We start from the raw sequence: 19,427 nt of genomic DNA on the forward strand, positions 1-19,427 counted from the left end.
TGGCACGGCCAGCCCGGGGACAGGGGGTCCCTGTGCACAGAGGGGTCCCACTTGCAGAGACATGGCAATGGGCAGCAGTGGGGTTGGTTCATGAGTTGTTGGAGAGTGGTGTCCCCAACAGCAAAGCTGTCACAAGCAACGAGTGAGCCATGAGAGCCCTGGGCATGGCTTGTGCCAGGATCAGGGAGAAGGTTTTTCAGCTGTCGGTGCTGCTGTTCAAGGCTCTGAACCTACACATGCGCAGGGCTTTGGAGCTGTTCCCCACCAGGCTGGTGTCAGGACCGGAGTTGCTCCCAGCTTGCAGAAGTGTCCGGGCTGGAGCCAGTGGGAGCTGTTCCTCTCCTCTGGAGGCATGCAAGGATATTCAAGGCCTTCTCAGATGGTGGGGCCCAGCCTGACACACAGTGCTCCAGGTGAGGCTGCACCAAGCCTAGACCCAGTGGGACAATCCCTTCTCTTGGCTGGCTGGCCAGGCTGTGTTTGACGTCCCCAAGATGCCGTTTGCCCTCTCCGAGCCAGGGCACACTGCTGGCTCCTGAGCCGCTGCCCCCCCAGCACGCCAGATCCCTTTCTGCAGGGCTGCTCTCCAGCTGCTCCTCTCCCCATTTAGACTTGTGCAGCTGGTGCCCCCTCCCAGGGGCAGAACCGGCATTTGGGCTTGTTACACATCAACCCATTTGTCATTGCCCAGTGCTCCAGTCTGTCCAGATGGCTCTGCAGAGCCTCTCGTCTCTTGAGAAACTCAACACGGAATCACAGACTGGTTGGCGTTGGGAAGGACCTCTGGAGATCATCTAGTCCAACCCACCTGCTAGACCAGGTTCACCAGAGCAGATGGCACAAAATGGCATCTACGGGTGTTTTGAGTGTTTCCAGAGGAGGAGACTCTCCGTCCTCTCCAGGCAGCCTGTTCCAGGGCTCTGGCACCCTCACAGTAAAGAAGTTTCTCCTCATGTCCAGGCAGAACCTCCTGTGTTTCAGTCTGTGCCCGTAGCCCCTCGCCCTGTCATTGGGCACCACTGAAAAGAGTTGGGCCCATTCTCTTGACACCCACCCTGGTGATATTTAGCAGCATAAACACGACCCCCTGTCAACTTCTCCAGGCCAAACAGACCCAGTTCTCTCAGTCTTTCTTCTTCAGAAAGAAGCTCCAGAGCCCTCATCACCTTTATTTCTCTCCACTGGACTCTCTCCAATAATTCCTTGTACTTTGTAAGCTGGTGGTGAGGGTTTGGATTGCGGGGTGAGAATAAAACCCTGGCAGACGTATTGTTAACCTCCTCTCCTCCCTCCACTTCCCCTTTTTGCCCCTTCCTCTCTGCCCTTCCCACTAAGCACAGGCGATCAGGAGGAAAAGAAGGACAGAGAGAGAAGAGTTGGAAAAATTAAAAACGTTTTACTAATGCTACTAATAAGAATAAAGAAAATAATATAAAATATACAAAACCAACCTTGAAAGTCCCAGCAACTGCAGAACTGGCACCCGAAGTCCTGGTTTGGACTCTGCAGCCAACGGAGCTGGATTCAGTCTGTCACTGGTCTCAGTTCGCAGGGACTCGCAAGGTCCTCTCCTAATTTCGGCCATAAGGAAAAAGGGAAAAAGAAAAGGGACAAAATCCTCGTTATCTCCCACTTTTATATGAAGTATTCACATGAACGGAATGTTATCCACAGTTGGTCAGTTCCTTGGTCACCTGTTTCTCGTTGCCCCTCTCACGAGACGTGCATCAATTGTTATCATAACTTCGCATTCCGTTGCTATGTTTACCAAAACATGTACCTGGTTTTCCAGGAAAATGCAGCTAATATGAAAGCATGATATGGAATATGATATACCCACTCAATACCATGTTCTTTGGCCCAATTGTCTATAAGACTGTTTCTGAAATGAGTACCATTGTCTGATTCAATTCTGTCTGGCGTACCGTGTCGCCGAAGGACTTGCTTCTCAAGGCCCAAGATGGTATTTCGGGCTGTAGCATGAGGTACGGCAGATGTTTCCAACCATCCAGTGGTTGCTTCCACCATTGTAAGTACATAACGCTTACCTTGGCGTGTTTGTGGAAGTGTAATATAATCAATCTGCCAAGCCTCTCCATACTTACACTTTAACCATCGCTCCCCATACCATACAGGCTTTAACCGTTTCGCTTGTTTGATTTCGGCGCAAGTTTCACATTCATGAATAACCTGTGAAATAGTGTCCATGGTTAAGTCCACCCCTCGATCGTGAGCCCATTTCTATGTTGCATCTTTACCTTGATGCCCTGAAGCATCATGGGCCCACCGAGCTAGGAAAAGTTCACCTTTATGTTGCCAGTCCAAGTCCACCTCAGCTACTTTAATCTTAGCAGCTTGGTCCACTTGTTGGTTGTTTCGATGTTCCTCGGTGGCTCGACTTTTAGGCACATGAGCATCTACATGACGAACTTCCACAGGCAGGCTCTCCAGCCAAGCAGCAATGTCTTGCCACAGTGTAACTTCGGTTGCATGATGTGGAGAGGGAACCGTCCCTTTGCACACCCAGCTCAGCACCGGCAGTCGAGGTGCAGGAGGAGCTGTGCTTCAGTGCCCATCACTTCTGAAACAGCTCGGACTCCTTCATACGCTGCCAGTCTCTCTTTTTCACTTGGAGTATAGATGGCCTCAGATCCTTTGTATCCTCGACCCCAAAAACCTAAGGGTCGACCTCGGGTTTCTCCTGGTGCTTTCTGCCAGATGCTCCAGGTAAGTCCATTATCTCCGGCTGCGGTGTAGAGCACATTTTTAACATCTAGTCCAGTTCGGACTGGTCCAAGGGCCACCGCATGAGTTATCTCATGCTTCATTTGTTCAAAGGCTTGTCGTTGTTCAGGGCCCCACTCAAATCTGTTCTTTCTACGAGTCACTCGATAGAGAGGGCTCACAATGTGGCTGTAGTCAGGAATATGCATTCTTCCAAAACGTACAACGCCCAAGAAAGTCTGTGTCTCCTTTTTATTAGTAGGTGGAGACAGTGCTGCAATTTTGTTGATCACATCCATTGGGATCAGGTGACGGCCATCTTACCATTTTATTCCTAAAAACTGGGTATCTCATGCAGGTCCCTTGACCTTGCTTCGTTTTATGGCAAAACCAGCATCCAAAAGAATCTGAATTATTCTCTCGCCTTTCTCGAAGACTTCTTTTGTTGTGTCACCCCATACCATGATGCCATCAATATATTGCAAGTGTTCTGGAGCTTTACCTTGGTCCAGCGTGGTCTGGATCAGTCCATGGCAGATAGTAGGACTCTGTTTCCAACCCTGGGGCAAGCGATTCCACGTGTACTGGATGCCCCTCCAGGTGAAAGCAAACTGCGGCCTGCACTCTGCTGCTACAGGAATAGAGAAAAATGCATTAGCGATGTCAATTGTAGCATCGCACTTCACTGCCTTTGACTCCAGTTCAAATTGCAGTTCCATCATGTCAGGCACAGCAGCACTCAGTGTGCTGTAACTTCATTCAGGCCACGATAGCCTACAGTTGGTCTCCACTCGTCACTAGACTGACGCACTGGCCAGATTGGGCTGTTAAAAGGTGAGCGAGTCTTACTGATCACACCCTGGCTTTCCAATTGACGGATCAGCTTCTGGATAGGAATCAAAGAGTCTCGACTGGTGCGATATTGCCGGCGATGCACCGTCGTGGTGGCAATTGGCACCTGCTGATCATCAACCATCAGCAGTGCTACAACAGAGGGGTCATCTGAAAGACCAGGCAAATCAGACAGCTGTTCAATTTTCTCAGTGTCCACAGCTGCTCTACCAAATGCCCACCTACACCCTTTTGGGTCCTTAAAATACCCTCTCCTGAGGTGGTCTATGCCAAGGATGCATGGAGCATCTGGATCAGTCACAATGGGATGCTTTTGCCAGTTCTTTCCGGATAGGCTCATTTCAGCCTCTACAACAGTCAGTTCCTGGGATCCCCCAGTCACTCCAGCAATATTGATGGATTGCGTTCCTTTATAATTAGAAAGAATTACCGTGCACTGAGCACCAGTGTCCACTAAAGCTTTGTACTCCTGGGGTTGTGTTGTACCAGGCCATAGTATTCGTACAGTCCAATAAACTCTGTTGTCCCTTTCCTCCACCTGGTTGGAGGCAGGGCACCTCTAATTTCTGTTTTGCACAGTCCCTGGGTGTGAACTAGAGCTTCCTCCCAGAGCATCAGAATCTCTCCTGCCCCTTTTGTAAACTGGAACAACCATTTTCCTAGGAGTTTTTCCTTTTTTCTCATGTACTCGTTCTTGAAGTTCTGAGGTAGATCTTCCATGTCACCTATTCATGTTTTCTCTCTGTTTACATAGGAAGAACCACAGTGAACCTCTTTTTGTGGGCTGCCTCTGTCCTCTGTCTCGAGATTGGAAACGCCTTCTCCTAACAGATGAAACATGGGTTCGTACAGGTCGTGAATGGTACGAGTCTGCTCTGAGTTCTTGGATTTCTTGCAACAGCTTTTCAAACCGGTCATCAGATTTTTCACACAGTTTCTCCACAGCAGAGACACAAGCCCATAGAGAACCAGCAAGGCTGTCCTCAAAATCTCAGAGCTGTTCAATTGTGATGGAAATGCTTTGTACTCCTGGTGTCCAGATCATTGATGCCAATGACTTAGCATATGCAGGTGGTGCACTTTGTACAAATCTGCGCCACAGAGGTCGTGTACAATTGATTCTATCTGGGTCCATCTCCTCTTGGCTGTTTGGATGATCTCTTGCACAGCTAATTCTCTCAGGAACTGGATATCTTTCTCCATACTATTCCATTTCCCTGAAGTGCATATACAATCTTCCTTGTAGGGAAGTCTTACTTTCATAGCTGACAGGAATCAGGTCCAGAGGGTAGTGGTGTTAGGGTCTCTTGAAATTGCCCTATCAACGGTGGAATCTTTTGACAGAGATCCCAGCTGCCTGGCTTCGCCATCTTCCAATTCAATTGTTTCTGCCCCATTGTCCCAGCATCGGAGCAGCCAGGTTACAATGTCCTCACCTTCGTGACTACTCAAGTCTTTTCGCAGATCTCTCAACTCACCTGGAGAAAAGGACCATGTGGTGGTTGCTTCCTCTCCTCCTGAAAATGTACGTCTGAAGAAGCAGGCCTAAAAATGGAGGCTTATAAAATGGAAGTGTAAAAATGTAGGACTAAACATTTAGGCCAAAAAACGTGGGCCTAAAAACGCAGGCATAAAATCATAGACTGAAAAATCTGAGTCTACTTTGGGTCAGATCCATTCAAATCTACCCCATCACAACAAGATTCAACAGCCATTTTAATAAGCAAGATACAATCTGAATGCCTCTATAAACTCATATCCATGAAAAAGGTTAAACCACACTGAAATGCCTCACAAAGAATACAAAGCCCTAGGAATACTTACAAAACATGTGTTTTGCCGGGAGCTTTAGCTGCTCCAGCCGCAATTCTTCCAACAATTTCTGGTGAGTTCTTAGGGACTGGAGTGTTGTCATCTGTGTGTTCTGAAAACAACAGAAACACAGAGGACAAAAATAAAGTGGTCAATTCATGAGTTCATATGAATATGAGAATCCCTTTTACAGATACAAATGCAAAATTTTATACGTAACATCAGACTTCTATGGTCTCCACACACCAACGAGACATTTTGAGAATGCACAAGCAGCTCCGTGCAGTGGGCAAGATTGAATCGAGCTGATCTAGGCCACACAGTGAAATGTCCTTGACCACAAAGAATGAGGAAGAAAGTCGATGAAGAAAGAAGAGAATGGGGAATTCCAGCGGTTTGTGGAGAGACATGGGAGGCGATGGGTGTCTGAGATAGAAGCCAATCATGTATTAGTTAGAGGAATGTGGGCAGCGCATAATGTATTATAATTACCCAATCCAAATCATGTCAGTGTATAATCAGCAGTTTTAAGGCTATATAACCTGATGAAGTTTTTCAATTAAACGGCTTCAGTTTATAACTGTCATAGAGTTGTTGAAGTTCCTTCTTCTCCCACATCTGGACCCGTACTGGACTTGCACACGGACTAAGCCCCAGCTCAGAGCACAAATTGCTGTTCCCTGCCCTGGGGGCCAAGCGCTGGTCCTGCTCTCTCCTCCCTGGTGTGACCCGAGCGCACGACTGCCCTGCCTGCTCCTGCCTTGGGGCTGGGGGAACTCGGGTGACAAGGAACGACAGACTGGTGTGGTTATGGGATCTCTTAAGTGTCCTGGGATTGCTTTGCTAATCACTCTGTAATGGTTCCCGGGCTATTAACTCAATATGTGCCCAGAGAGGCAAAAAAGTCCATGAACCAACTTTCCAGTTAAGGTTTCCATCTCACAAAAAAAAGCCACACTTGCATTTTCTCATCAGCAACAGACTGAAAGATGGAAGCTGAAGCAGCATCTGCCTCTTGTGAAAACAGATAACAACAGATGGTTCCATTCAGTTGATTCTTAGTTGCTTCCTGCACAGGAAACCTGTCCATTAATTTAATCTTTGGTGTACAGGCAGGGCCTTGCTGATGTTCCTGTGTCACAGCAAGTGTGTGGATGTCAGACTTTCCGCAGATTTGTGACTGAGTTTTCCATTTTCTCTAATAAAGGAAAATCTTGCTGGTGGGTTTAGAGAAGGACGGGGAGCTCCAGTGAGCTCAGGGAGGACCAAGCAGCATCACGGACAAAGCAGACGGGAACTCGACTGGGTGAACATTAATGGAATTTATTGACAGATGAAACTGCCGTGTCTCCCCCGTCTTTGGGCGGATCACCGTGCACCCTGAACCGGTACAGGCAGGTGTAGTCCGGGTGGCCCCAGTTGCTCAGCACTTGCAGCCTGATGTAATTCACGACCCCAGGGAGCTCATTCTGCAATGACAAGAAGAAATGAGACACCTTTTTGTCTCTGGCCTGTGAGCACTGACAGAAGTGCGACGGCCTCGATCAGCAGCTTCCTTCCTGCTGCCCCGCGGGGGCTTTTGACCTGTCGTGGTGCAGATGTTCTTATCCTGCTCTACACCATTGGACCATGAGAACAGCAAAGGAAGAAGCAGCGACCAGGTGCCTCAGCAAATACACTGGAAAGTTCTCTCCTGCTTTGGGGCACAGGCTTCCACAGTCAGAAGACCCAGTGCTGGTGTCAGTAAGATATCTCATTGCCTTCTCTAGAAATCCATGGAAACAGAATGGCCTCTCTGTCTCTGGTCATTGCCAGCACCAACAGAATCCTCAGGAAGCCCAGTATTTCTGGTCTTTAACGGGCAGACCAGCAGTTGTGCATCCTACGGGATGTGGCCGCTTGTGTGCACTTAGGATCCAGACAGTCAAGCTGATTCCAGCTTCAAATGTGGTGCTTCTAAGCACTGAAGTTTAAACCCACAATGAAAGAAAAGAAGATCAGCAGTGCAAGCATCCGTCACCAGGAAGCTGAAGCAGGAGAAAGGCCAGCATGGCACACGCTCAAGGACAGGGCTGCCTGAAGCCCTTTGGCAGGGAAGCCTCTGCTCATCCAACCGCATTTCTCTCCTACAGTTCTCCTCCCTCTGTGCCCTCATAGCTTCAGCTGGAAGGTCTGACTGAGATTCAGCACTGTCAGGAAAGTGAACTGTCCCAGGAACATTCCCTGCTCTTCATGTTCTTCCTTGAAGCCCTACAGAAAGATGGGTGGAGAAAACAAGAGTGTCTGGTGCATCATCAGCTTCTGTCGGTGAAGTACAGGGGTATTTCAGCTACGTAGTCCAAGGATGATGAGCACAAGGAAAAGACGCGAAGCTGCAGGTGGGCAGCACGCCACACTTGCCCACTCAACGAGTCCAAGGTGGCAGGCAGAAAAGGAGCAGACGCTCCCAGTGAGAGGGAGGTAACCTGAGGATCAGAAATGCCGCTGGGACTGGAAGCCAAGAAGGTTTAGGACCATGCACTGTCCAGCTCCTTTTCCCTGTGGCTCCTGGAGTAGCATCCTGCCCCAGAAGGGTTTTTTTTGAGTGGTACATTGAATAAAAGAGGAATACAATGGGAAGGGAGTGACTCCAAGGAGCCTGTTTGTTCTGAGAGCCAGGAGGAAGCTTCAGGCCCCAGGACTCTTTGACCCATCTTCACCCCCTGCTCAGAAATGCTGTGCAACCCCTGCCCACAATTCCAGAGAAATCACTTACGTAGACAGCAAAGTCCTTTGGAGCTCCGGAGATACTTTCTCCATGGAACACTGTCCCTGAGACATGGTCCATGGTGACGGCTCTGGGAATGAGTGGCATGGACAGCTTGATGAACACGTGTCCCTGACTCCCTGGGAAGGGCCAGCAGTTTCCGGGATGATTTTCTGCCTGAAAAGACAGGAAATACTCAGCAGGGAGACACAGGAGGAGAGCAGGTCCATGCGAGAAGGGGGCAGGAAAAGAGGCTTCGAGGAGCAAAGACAGGGGGGAAGGACACTCGGAGCAGCGTGTGTTGGTCATTCTCCCAACATTTGTCAGGAGGAATATTGCACTGTCGACTTGGAAAAGGCTTCTCAGTTGTCATCCATGTCCTACAGTGGGTTCCCCTTACTGTCATGGCCCCTCTGGAACACACAGCAGGGAGCCATAAAACTGTCGTATGGGGCCGTGGAAATAGGCAAGCCTGTGAACCAGCCTTTCTGTGCTTTCCATGGGGTCTGGCCCATTACAGGCTCTGTCAGTGGGGGCACTTTTAGGGCACGAGGTGGCCCTTGACTTCTCGCCCCTTCTCTCCTACCCCTGGGCAAGTTCCAATGCCCATCTTGTCAATCTGGACAGGATGCGGTTTGGAACTGGTTTGTATGTACAATGTCACTGCACCTGCTGATTTGAGGGCGTAATCATCCATCGGGACCTGGATTTTCTCCAGCTTCTCCAAGGCTTGACTGATGATCTCCTGAACAACCTGGGAAGGAACACAAAGGAGAGCGACTGTTGGAAGGAAAATGACCGGGGCAGGCAGCTCCCGTCAAGGCCAGCCAAGGTGAAGGGGACAAGGCCCATCTCAGATGGAAGGAACGCCCACATTGCCTGGAAGCCTCCCAGGTTTGCTCTGCTCTGATTGACGGGATCAGAAAGGGGGGGCTGCTCACTCCAGTGCTCTGAATGCTGGAGCTGCGGGAAGGGGCTTTTCCTGTGGAGAGGCCCCAGGCCAGGCAGCACGGGCAGACAAGGCTTCTGGGCATGAGATAGGCCTGGCTTAACTCTGCACTGCTGAGACCATTCTTTCTTTCCAGTCCTCCCTTGAGGAGGACCCGAGATCTGGATGCAGAGGAAGGTTCGACTCAGACAGCTGTCATTCCTGTCACGCTCTCTCTTCCCCATAAGGAAGTGTGGAGCAACAGGAAAAGGAAGCGTGGCCATGGCAGCACTTGTTCCAGCAGCACCAGCCTGTTGGCTGTGACAGGGAATGGAGCAGGATACGTGCTGGAGGGAGGATAAAACCCCTGAGCAGATCCTTCTGCCTTGTGCCCTTACCCGTCCGGTAAAGCCTGGGAGCTTTGCCTGCTTCAGTCCTTCCTGCAGAGCCCGCTCAGCCACATCCTTTGTGCTCCAGCGCAGGTGATAAAGCTGTTCCTGGAGCTTATGGAGCTATTCTGGCAGTGGCAGGGTTTCACTCAGGTCTGCAGTGGTCCAGGGGGTTAAGGTGCCAAGTCGTCCAATCTGGTAAACACCTGTCAGACACACACCAGAGCTTAGAACCTGGTCTAAGGCTGGGCTATGCCTCGGGCTGCCCGCTCCCCTTTCAGTGTCTCTCCCAAGTGCCATAGTTGTCTCTCCTCTTGTTGTCTTTGACAGTGGCCATCATGGCCACCAGCTCCTCCAGTGGGGGATTTGTCAAGGCAGTGATTGTTTCCATAGGGAAAAAGGGTTCGAAATTGACTCCGGACTAAGAGTGGGAGTTCCAACAAGAGCTGTGGCCACACTTCCCATCTGTGGGGCTGGAGACGGGTTCTTTAGAAATGGAAGGGACATAACAAACGCCTGTTTCTCCTGCCCAGCATCCGATCGGCACTTGCTCCTGTTTTCCTCCCTCTCAAGAGAAGGTTCAGCCTGTGCCCCTACAGTTCAACAGCTGCCAGGCGGGGGGTCTGTGTCTCCCCTCTCGCAGCGTTTCTTTAGCAACCGGGTTATCTCTGGACCTTCTCTTGGCAGAACTGCAGACAAATGCAGACTGGGTAAAGAGGGAGGAAGGGCACAATTTATAACCTTTGAAATAAGGAGAAGGAGACTTGAGAATAATACAAGAATTCTGAGAGGCTATGCAGGGAGAAAATTAGAAGGGTCAAAGCCCAATTAGAGCTGGACCTAACTAGTGTTGTAAAAGGCAACAAGAAATATTTCTATGAATATATCAGGAACAAGAGGAGGATTAAGGAGAATCTCCATCCCCTGGTGGATACAGAAGGAATCATAGGGACAGAATATGGGGGAAAGACTGAGATATTAAATGCCTTCTTGCCTCAGCCTTTAAGACTCAGAACAGTTGTGCTCCAGGCACCCAGTCCCCTGAGCCAGAAGACGGGGATGGGGAGCAGAGTGAAGCCACAATAATCCAAGAGTGAACTGTTGGTGATCTACTGCAGCACTTGGACATCCACACGTCTATGGGGCCAGATGGGATCCACCCAAAAGTGCTGAGGGAGCTGGCAGAGGTGATCACTGAGACCCTTTCCATTATCTACCAACAATCCTGGCTAAGTGGAAAGGTCCCAGTTGACTGGAAGTTGGCTAACGTGACACTCATCTCCAAGAAGGGCCAGAAGGAGGATCTGGGGAACTACAGACCTGTCAGTCCGGCCTTGGTGCCGGGGAAGGTCAGACTGGACATGAGCAGGAAGGAGTGTGAGTGGAAGGGCAGTGCTGTGGTGGAGCAGGTCAGCAGAGGGAGTCTGCATCAGCCCAAGGCTTTGTGCTTCGAGGAACAGCTGGGGAGGATGGAGAGACCTCAGCAAAGGAAGGAAGATGCTCAGACAAGAGCAAGGTGGGGCGGCAGGGGGGATGTCTGCAGCCTGCAGGGAAAGAGGTGCAGGGGATGCCACAGCACAGGACAGGCTGTCGTGGAGATGATCAAGGGATGTAAGGAGGCTGAAAGGCCCCACCAGACATGAGCCCCTATGGCTGTTGTCTCCACCTCTGATGCCTGTGAGGAGACACCTTGTCCTTCCAGCACAGGGGCCTCATGGCCTCCTTGTCCTCAGCCAGGAACCTGGGAGGTGTGGGACCATAGTCCTGCCCTTGGCCTTGCACAGCCCCACATCACACTGTCCCAGGAAGAGCCCTGGGCAATGCAGGAGGGAAACCAAGGACTTCTTTGGCCATCCAGCTGCAGATGCAAATTCGCAGGAGGAGAGACAGACAGGACAGCACCTGGATCGACATGCAGGCTGATCAATGAAATAGTCCCTATGATTAGCGTCATGCCCACTCTAAACCTGGAGCCAGAATTTACTGCTTGCTACATCCATTACTTTAGGTTTTCCAGCTAGTTTGGTGAGTTCCATTCAGAAATTTCTTTCTGTCAGGAGTTCAATGTCAGTTCGGCCTTTTGCTGTTCTGCCATTCTGCAGTTGGCCTTTGGGCCTTTCTGCCTGTTGCGCTTTTGCTCTCTCTTGCTGGGATGGGCTGTCCAGGACCAAGGTGCTCCCTTCTGCAGGACTGGCTGCTCCATGTGACTGGAGTTACATGAGGGATTGCACTCAGCATATTTTCTTAATTTAATTTATCCATTTCTATTTGATTTCCCTTGTCTATTGTCAGTAAAACCAAGGATTTCTTTGGAGTTCAGCTGCAGGTGCAAATTGGCAGGATGGGGCACAGACAGGACAGCACCTTGATTGACATCCAGGTCAATAAGTGACCTATTCCCTACCATTAGCGTCATGCTATGTATAAAGCTGGAGATGCCTTTTCCAGCCAGTTAGTTTTGGTTTTCCAGATACTTTGATTAGCTCTGTCTGGAAATTCCATTCTATTGGGAGTTCAGTGTTAGTTCAGTTTTATGATATTTTGCTGTTTTCCAGTTGGCCCTCGGGCCTCTCTGCCTTTTGCACTTTTACTTCCTCTTGCTGGGATCAGCTGTTCAGGACCAGGGTGCTCTCTTCTTTTGGACTGTCTGTTCAGCACAACTGGAGTGATGTGGGGGATTGCACTGAGTATCATATATTCTACTTTATGTAGAATTAACTATGTTATTTTTAGTAGTGTATTATTTTTACTGGAACAATGAGTGAGGATGGAGAGACAGCAGCACAGGTGAGGACACAGTGGGGTGAGAACAAGGTGGGGAAGCGCATGGGGTGTCTGCAGACTGTGGGGAAACTGCCACAGGCCTGGGACAGTGTAGGATGGACTGTGGTGGAGGTTGCCAAGAGTGAGGCTGGACACTGTATGGACAACCTCGCTCCTCACCCCCCACCCCCAGTCTGCCGGTTCCCTCATTGGCCACCAGAGATTGCATCACTTTTCCTCACATCAGACTTCTCCACTCAGCTCTGCAGGAGATGCTGCAGCTCCTGTGCACCAGCTCCACCTGCTCTCCTGTGTAAACACTGCACAGTTTAATAAACAGCAAAACACTTTCCTCAACTGTGTGTGTAAGCTGGATCTGATGAGGTCCACCATCCACTAGGGACATCCACACAAGAACTGGTTTAGACAGCGAGCTAGATAAGGGTAGAAATAAACACAATTAATGTGTTGACTGCCATGTTAATTAGAGCTCTGAAGAATGGGGCAAGTTTGTAACTCCGTGAAGCTCTAAGCAGAAACCAGACAATTGAGAGGAATTGAATGACCAAAGAGCAAGTGGAGGAGAAACCTGAAAGGATTAGGAAGGCAAATGTCCAGACAGTGCTGGAAAGTTGTCCTTTGACAGGGACATTGAATCAGGAGAGGTGGGAACTCCTGAGTGATGAGGGAGATGAAATAATAGAGTGATGGTAATAGAAGTACAGGGGAAGACCAACATTTCTTCTCCTATCCTTTGTACACTTCCCCATAATTCACTTTTTGGCTTTTTTCTTTTAAATTTTAATATGTTAAAAAAAAAAAAAAAAAACCTAAACAAAAATCTTCAATCAAACAAACAAACTAATCAAACAAATAAACAAAAGCCCCAAAAAAGCAAAGCAAAAAAACCCCCAAACCAACTAAACAATAGCAACCAAAACCAAAATAGCAACAACAACAACAGAACAAACCACAAACAAAACAACGACAAAAAAGTGCGGCTTTCCAGGCAGACATCAGTCAGCAGGTGTCTCACCATGAACAGCCAGTGTCATTTTAGGGGTCCCAGTGTACCTGAGGTGCTGTCCTGGGATTGGCATCTATCACACAGGACCTGGGGAGACCAGAGCACCTTGCAATGCAGGTGGAGGCTGGGCAGGGTTTCCTGGGGCATCTACACTGGCACCAGGTGTTTGTGTCCCTGGAGCTGAAGACATTTGTGTCCTAAATCCATGCCCAGTTCTGAAAAACTCTTTACTTTTCAAAGAAAAGTAACCCCCCCTGAAAGGACTTTAAATAAATAAATAAATAAATATGTTGACACCATCCTTTGTTTTAGATCTTTGTCTTCAGTTCTTGTTTTAATTTTCATTGAGATTAACTGACATCTGATGGGCCTGCAGGCATGAAGCCAAGATCAATTTGTGTCTTGCATAGCACCCCATGCCCTCTAAACCTTCCCTGCCCAGGACTCCTCGCACTTTGCCCAGAGCGACTCACACTGAGGTGTTGGCTGGTTCACTGGCTGAGATGTTGGTTTAGATGGTCACCTACAGCACATGCAGATTGAGGCCCCATCATTGTCTGCTCTGCTCCAGGTAGAAACAGAGCCCAACTTCACAATGGGATCATAAGAGAACTGAGGTTTAAGGGACCTCAGGAGTTTGCAGTCCAACCTGTCACAAACTGGGTCACACCAAGGTGTTCAAGCCTTGATTCAATCCCAGTTTTAGCAGGACTAGAGGAGTGATCATCCCTTTGTACTCGGCACTGGTGAGGCTGCGCCTTGAATCCTGGGGTCAGTTTTAGACCCCTCATGACAAGGAAGACATTGAGGTGCTGGAAAGAGATGAGAGGAGGGTGACAAGGCTGGTGAAGGGTCTGGAGCACCAGTCTTATGAGGATCGGTTGAGCGAGTTGGGGCTGTTCAGCCTTGAGAAAAGGGGACTTATCGCTGTCTACAACTACCTGAAAAGAGGTTTTGTCATGGTGGGTGTTGGTCCCTTCTCCCAAGTAGCAAGTGATAGGACAAGAGGAAATGGCCGCAAGTTGCACACGGGGAGGTTTAGATTGGATATTAGGAAAAAAAATTCTTCAGGGAAAGGGTTTAGAAGCAACAGAACAGATTGCCCAGTGAGGCTGTGGAGTCCCCATCACTGAAGGTGTTTAAAAGACTTATACATGAGGCTGTTAGGGACATGGTTTAGTGCCAGATTTAGGTTATGGTTGGACTGAATGATCTTAAGGGTCTCTTCCTAGCACAATTATTCTATGGTTCCATGATAAATCATATTTGATATTTTCTTTCTCAGAGGACCACGCAACCTCCCTGAGAGCCAGGACTTTTCTGAGGTGTTTGAGAGATGTCTCACGGTCACACCAGCCAGTTCCACCAGCTCCTGTCTGCCCCTTCCTGCACCAAAAGTTTTCTCTATATTTCAACCTTCCAGGCAAGTTTCTGGGACACAGCAAATGCTGTCCAGGTCTTCTGGGCCTGTTCAGAAGAGAACACCAGGCTGACATGTTGATGGGTTCTCTGTGCATCTAAATGTTTTCCTGACCATTTTTCTCGATGTCCCACTTCTGCCCAACCTTTCTGGTCCTTACGCTGTACATGAGGGGATTGAACAGGGATTTGAGGGATTCACTCCCCCACGACAGACCTTCCCTCATCTGCTCAGCCGGTCACCTTGTCATAGAAGGAGATCAGGTTGGTCAAGCAGCCCCTGCCTTTCCTAAAGCCATGCTGATCGGGCCCAATTGCTCGTCTCGTATGTGTGACCTCACAGTCCCTTCCCAGCCATGTTCCTGCTGTTGACCTGTCCCCTGCAGAGGCAGAAGTGACCTCACAGTGCCCTCCACAGCCATTGGCTTCCTACTGGACTATGAGTTCCTGAGACACAAGTGACCACATGGCATCGTACCCAGCCATCACCCTGCTTGTGGTCCAGTGTGTGAGCAGATAAAACTAAGCTGCTTTCATCAAATGTGTTCAGTAGATTCCTATCAAGGGTTTGAGTGGAGAAATGTTCCTCAGAGGAGCTGCTGTATTTACTCTGGGGCATTTTACATCTCTGCTTCTGACTCTGATTTTTTTTTTTTCTTCTTCCTCTGTCTATTCTGATCTGAAAGAGCCCTCCAAGGAAAAGATTCATGGAATCCTACAATAAAGCAGGTTGGAAGAGACCCCTGAACACCATCTCTGTCCCACTGACCTTTATGGCACCCCAAGGAATAGCTGACAGCGTTTGTGCTCCCTTGCTTCATCTCACCACATGCACACAGTGGACATGCAGATGATGTGTGTGTTTACATCTCATCTGCACAACAAAAACATGAGGTTTTGACCTATTATTTCATAGAATCATAGAATGTCCTGAGTTAGAAGGACCCACAAGGATCATCGAGTCATACTCCTGTCCCTGCACAGGAAACCCCACAGTTCACACCGTGTGTCTGAGGACGTTGTCTGGTCTCTTCTTCAACACTGTCAGGTTTGGGCCGTGACACCTCCCTGGGGAGCCTGTTCCAGTGTCCAGTACCTCTGGGTGAAGAACCTTGTCCTCATGTCCAACCTAAACCTCCCCTGGTACATATTCTTCCATTCCCTTGGATTCTGTCATTGGTCACCAGAGAGAAGAGATCAGTTCCTACCCTTCCTTCTCCACTTGTGAGGAAGCTGTTGCCATCATGAAATCTTCTTTTAGTCTTTTCTTCAACTCTGACGGTGAGAATACCCTTGGTTTTCTTTCTGAAGCAGAAAGGAGAAGCCATGACCTCCAGGCAATGGGAAGGGGGATCCTCTCCCTCACACATAGCTCAGGGCTCTTCCTGGGACCGTGGGATGTGGGTGTGCAAGGCCCAGGGAAGGACAACACTGGGACAACAACATCCATCTTCCCCAGGGGGCTGCAAGGAGGCACCAAGGCCCCAGTGCCATGAGGACAACGTGTTCTCCTGGGCCTCAGTGGCAGAGACAACTGCCATGGCCAAGGCGACAGAGACCTGGGTTCTGTGGGTGCCTTCCAGCCTTGCCAGTGCCCTTTGCCATCTCCACCACAGGCTGTTCTACACGGTCCTACCCCTGCCCCTCGTTCCCTGCAGGCTGCAGACACCCATCTCGCTTCCCCACCCGCTCTCACCCCAGCATTTCTGCACCTTCACTGCTGTGTCTGCACCCTCACCGGCTGCTCTTTGGAACTCAAACCATGGGCTGATCCAGCTCCCTCTGGGTGACCTCTTGCACCGCAGCACTGCCCTTCCAGTCACATTTCTTCCTCCTGATATCCAGTCTCCATCTTACAAATTGCACTTTGCAATATTTTTGGTTTTTTTTTTCTTTCCTGACTCTTCCCAGCAATAAGGAAAGCTCAGCTGTCTCAGAAACTGCTCTTCATGAAGGGAACCCAAACCGTTAGGCTTCTTGTGTTTTTTTACCTGACCAGATAGAAGTCACCTCACCATGATCTTCTAAATCCTATGACTTTTGCTGGCCTTTCAGCTTCTCTGACAGACACGACCATGTCCCTGTTGCTGTCCCGTCATGTTCTCAGGTGGGATGGACATGACAACCCATCTCCAAGGCCGGGTAGGATCTGTGGGTACTTAGGAAGAGATACCTTCCCAGCTCTATTCCTGCTGCTGGCCTCTCAGCTTTCTTTATGGAAATCCTGTGATGGAGTCCAGCTCTGTCACAGCAGTGCCCATTGCCTGTCCCTGCCTGCGCTCACAGCACTGACACACAGCAGGACGGGGACCAAGCTGCCAGAGCACTCAGGCCTTGCACCAACACAAGGGATGGGAAGGAGAGTGTGGAAGTTAAATGAGAACAGCTCTGGAAGACCAAGCGCTGGTGCTCCCTGGCACGGCTGCCATGCTGGACTCTTTTCCCCTCCTTCCATCTACACAGAAACTGTCCCTGCAGCTCCAAACAGGCCTTGGTGAAAGGATATCAGGAGAAAACACATGCTGCAAGGCCTATTAATTTGTTTAAACACACACAGAGCACAGCTTCTCATTTACACAGCCCCTCAGTAAGCAAAGAAAACAGTGAATTAGAAAGGGGATGACAAAATTATCACGTGAAAACCCCAAGTAGCAACAAAAAATACAGTAGGACAGGCTGAGCCTGCAACAATTAACACTATAACCATTATGCAGAAGCTGATGAGCAGTGTATTGCTTCATAAAATAATCCAGCCATCAGTTTCCTCAGGGCATCCTTGAGCTCCTGGTTCCTCATGCTGTAGATGAGGGGGTTCAATGCTGGAGGCACCACTGAGTACAGAACAGACACCACCAGGTCCAGGGATGGGGAGGAGATGGAAGAGGGCTTCAGGTCGGCAAACACACCAGTGCAGAGGAACAGGGAGACCACAGCCAGGTGAGGGAGGCAGGTGGAAAAGGCTTTGTGCCGTCCCTGCTCAGAGGGGATCCTCAGCACGGCCCTGAAGATCTGCACATAGGACAGAACAATGAAAACAAAACACCCAAATGCTAAACAGACACTGATCACAATAAGCCCAGCTTCCCTGAGGTAGGAGTGTGAGCAGGAGAGCTTGAGGATCTGGGGGATTTCACAGAAGAACTGGCCCAGGGCATTGCCCTTGCACAGTGGCAGTGAAAATGTATTGGCCGTGTGCAGCAGAGCAGTGAGAAACCCAGTGGCCCAGGCAGCTGCTGCCATGTGGACACAAGCTCTGCTGCCCAGGAGGGTCCCGTAGTGCAGGGGTTTGCAGATGGCAACGTAGCGGTCATAGGACATGATGGTGAGCAGACAATATTCTGCTGTGATCAGGAAGATAAACAAAAAGAGCTGTGCTGCACACCCTTGAAAGGAAATGATCCTCGTGTTCCAGAGGGAATTGGCCATGGACTTGGGGAGAATGGTGGAGATGGAGCCCAGGTCGAGGAGGGAGAGGTTGAGCAGGAAGAAGTACATGGGGGTGTGGAGGTGCCGGTCACAGGCTATGGTGGTGATGATGAGGCCGTTGCCCAGGAGGGCAGCCAGGTAGATGCCCAGGAAGAGCCAGAAGTGCAAGAGCTGCAGCTCCCGTGTGTCTGTGAATGCCAGGAGGAGGAACTGGGTGATGGAGCTGCTGTTGGACATTTGCTGCCTGTGGGCATGAGGACCTGTGCAAGGAGGAAAAGACAGTGACAAGTTAGGGGAGACTTCTCTGGGAAAAACCAAAGCCATCTCCCACAGACCCTCCCACGAAGAGACACTTCTTCTAGGAGAACGTCCTGGCTGGAGCCCTCATCGGTGCTTGATGAGTGTGCAATGAAGAGCAGGGTCTCTGCCCAGGGGCTCTTGAGGAGTCACCCTGACCCTGGTCTGGTGGGGCAGGGGCCAGATCTGGGGTTCAGATTTGTCAGCTGGAACAGCTCCTGGTGCAGAAGGGACTTTCACCATCTGTACCCCCAGGCCTGAGAAACTGAGTTTGATAGGCTGGGTGTTTCTACAGCTCCTTCTCACCTCCTGCCCTGGGGAGTGTTCTTGGGTGTCAGAAACCCTCAGCATTTCTGCTGCACTCAGGGAGAACAGAGCGAGTCCTGAGAGACCAGAGGATGCCTGTGGGTCAGTGCAGAGTGAGGGCAGCTGCTCTGTCCCTCTGTCTTGCTCCAGCTGCCCTGGGCTGTCACCTTTCTGAGATGGAGACTGATCACACTCCCATGTTACCCTGAAAAGCCACCAGGCACTGTTGAGAGCAGAGGGACCCACCACAGGCCACGACATGTCTCACCCTTTCCTAAGGTCTCAACCCCCCACGTTTAGCCAAGGACACACGTGGCTCATTTGACAAACCAAACAGCATTTTGGCTGTTGCAGCATCTCTGCGCTTCTTTGTAGGGAATTCAGATAATGCTAAAGTGCTACAGGAGAGGTTTGCATCCGGAAAGAAGCTCACAGCTTGGAAGAAAACCTCAAGGAGATAGCCAGAGGTCCTAATGATGGCATTTGATTCAGGGAGACTCAGCTCATTCCCCAGCCCCACAGACTGCATTGCCCACAGCCCCCAGGTCAGAGCAAAGCTGGACACGTGTTCCCATGGACACACCTGCAGGAAAGGACCCACAAGATCAGGCTGTGACTCTGCAGCCGAAACTCCCATCCCCAGAGAGCCTGACAGCAAGAACAAGATCACAACAGCAGTGACCCAGAGCAGGGGAGCAAGAAGGAAAATGCGGTGAGGGTGGGTGTGAGAGAGGCCAG

The 19,427-nt window shown here is 50.0% G+C and overlaps 1 protein-coding gene across 1 annotated transcript; it reads right to left on the reverse strand.

Annotated features, from left to right (window-relative positions):
• Positions 1-9,574: 9,574 nt before the first annotated feature.
• Positions 9,575-18,323, reverse strand: LOC136112883 (olfactory receptor 14A16-like). The gene is made up of 3 exons (XM_071800315.1): positions 17,404-18,323; positions 17,326-17,357; positions 9,575-9,657 (listed from the first exon to the last, which is right to left on the reverse strand). Exons 1-3 carry the CDS (start codon positions 18,321-18,323, stop codon positions 9,575-9,577), a joined length of 1,035 nt encoding a protein of 344 aa, XP_071656416.1.
• Between the last annotated feature and the right edge of the window lie 1,104 nt (positions 18,324-19,427).

The sequence above is a fragment of the Patagioenas fasciata genome, chromosome 30 (genome assembly GCF_037038585.1).
Source record: "Patagioenas fasciata isolate bPatFas1 chromosome 30, bPatFas1.hap1, whole genome shotgun sequence".
NCBI lineage: Eukaryota > Metazoa > Chordata > Aves > Columbiformes > Columbidae > Patagioenas > Patagioenas fasciata.

Excerpts from the sequence above, each read along its gene's own strand:
- LOC136112883 (XM_071800315.1), bottom strand. The coding sequence starts at position 18,323 with ATGTCCAACAGCAGCTCCATCACCCAGTTCCTCCTCCTGGCATTCACA. Across the intron at positions 17,358-17,403 it reads AAACTGATGGCTGGATTATT|TGTTAATTGTTGCAGGCTCA; the intron begins TTATGAAGCAAT and ends TAATGGTTATAG. Across the intron at positions 9,658-17,325 it reads CAGGCTCAGCCTGTCCTACT|GTGTTTACCAGATTGGACGA; the intron begins GTATTTTTTGTT and ends TGTGTCTGACAG.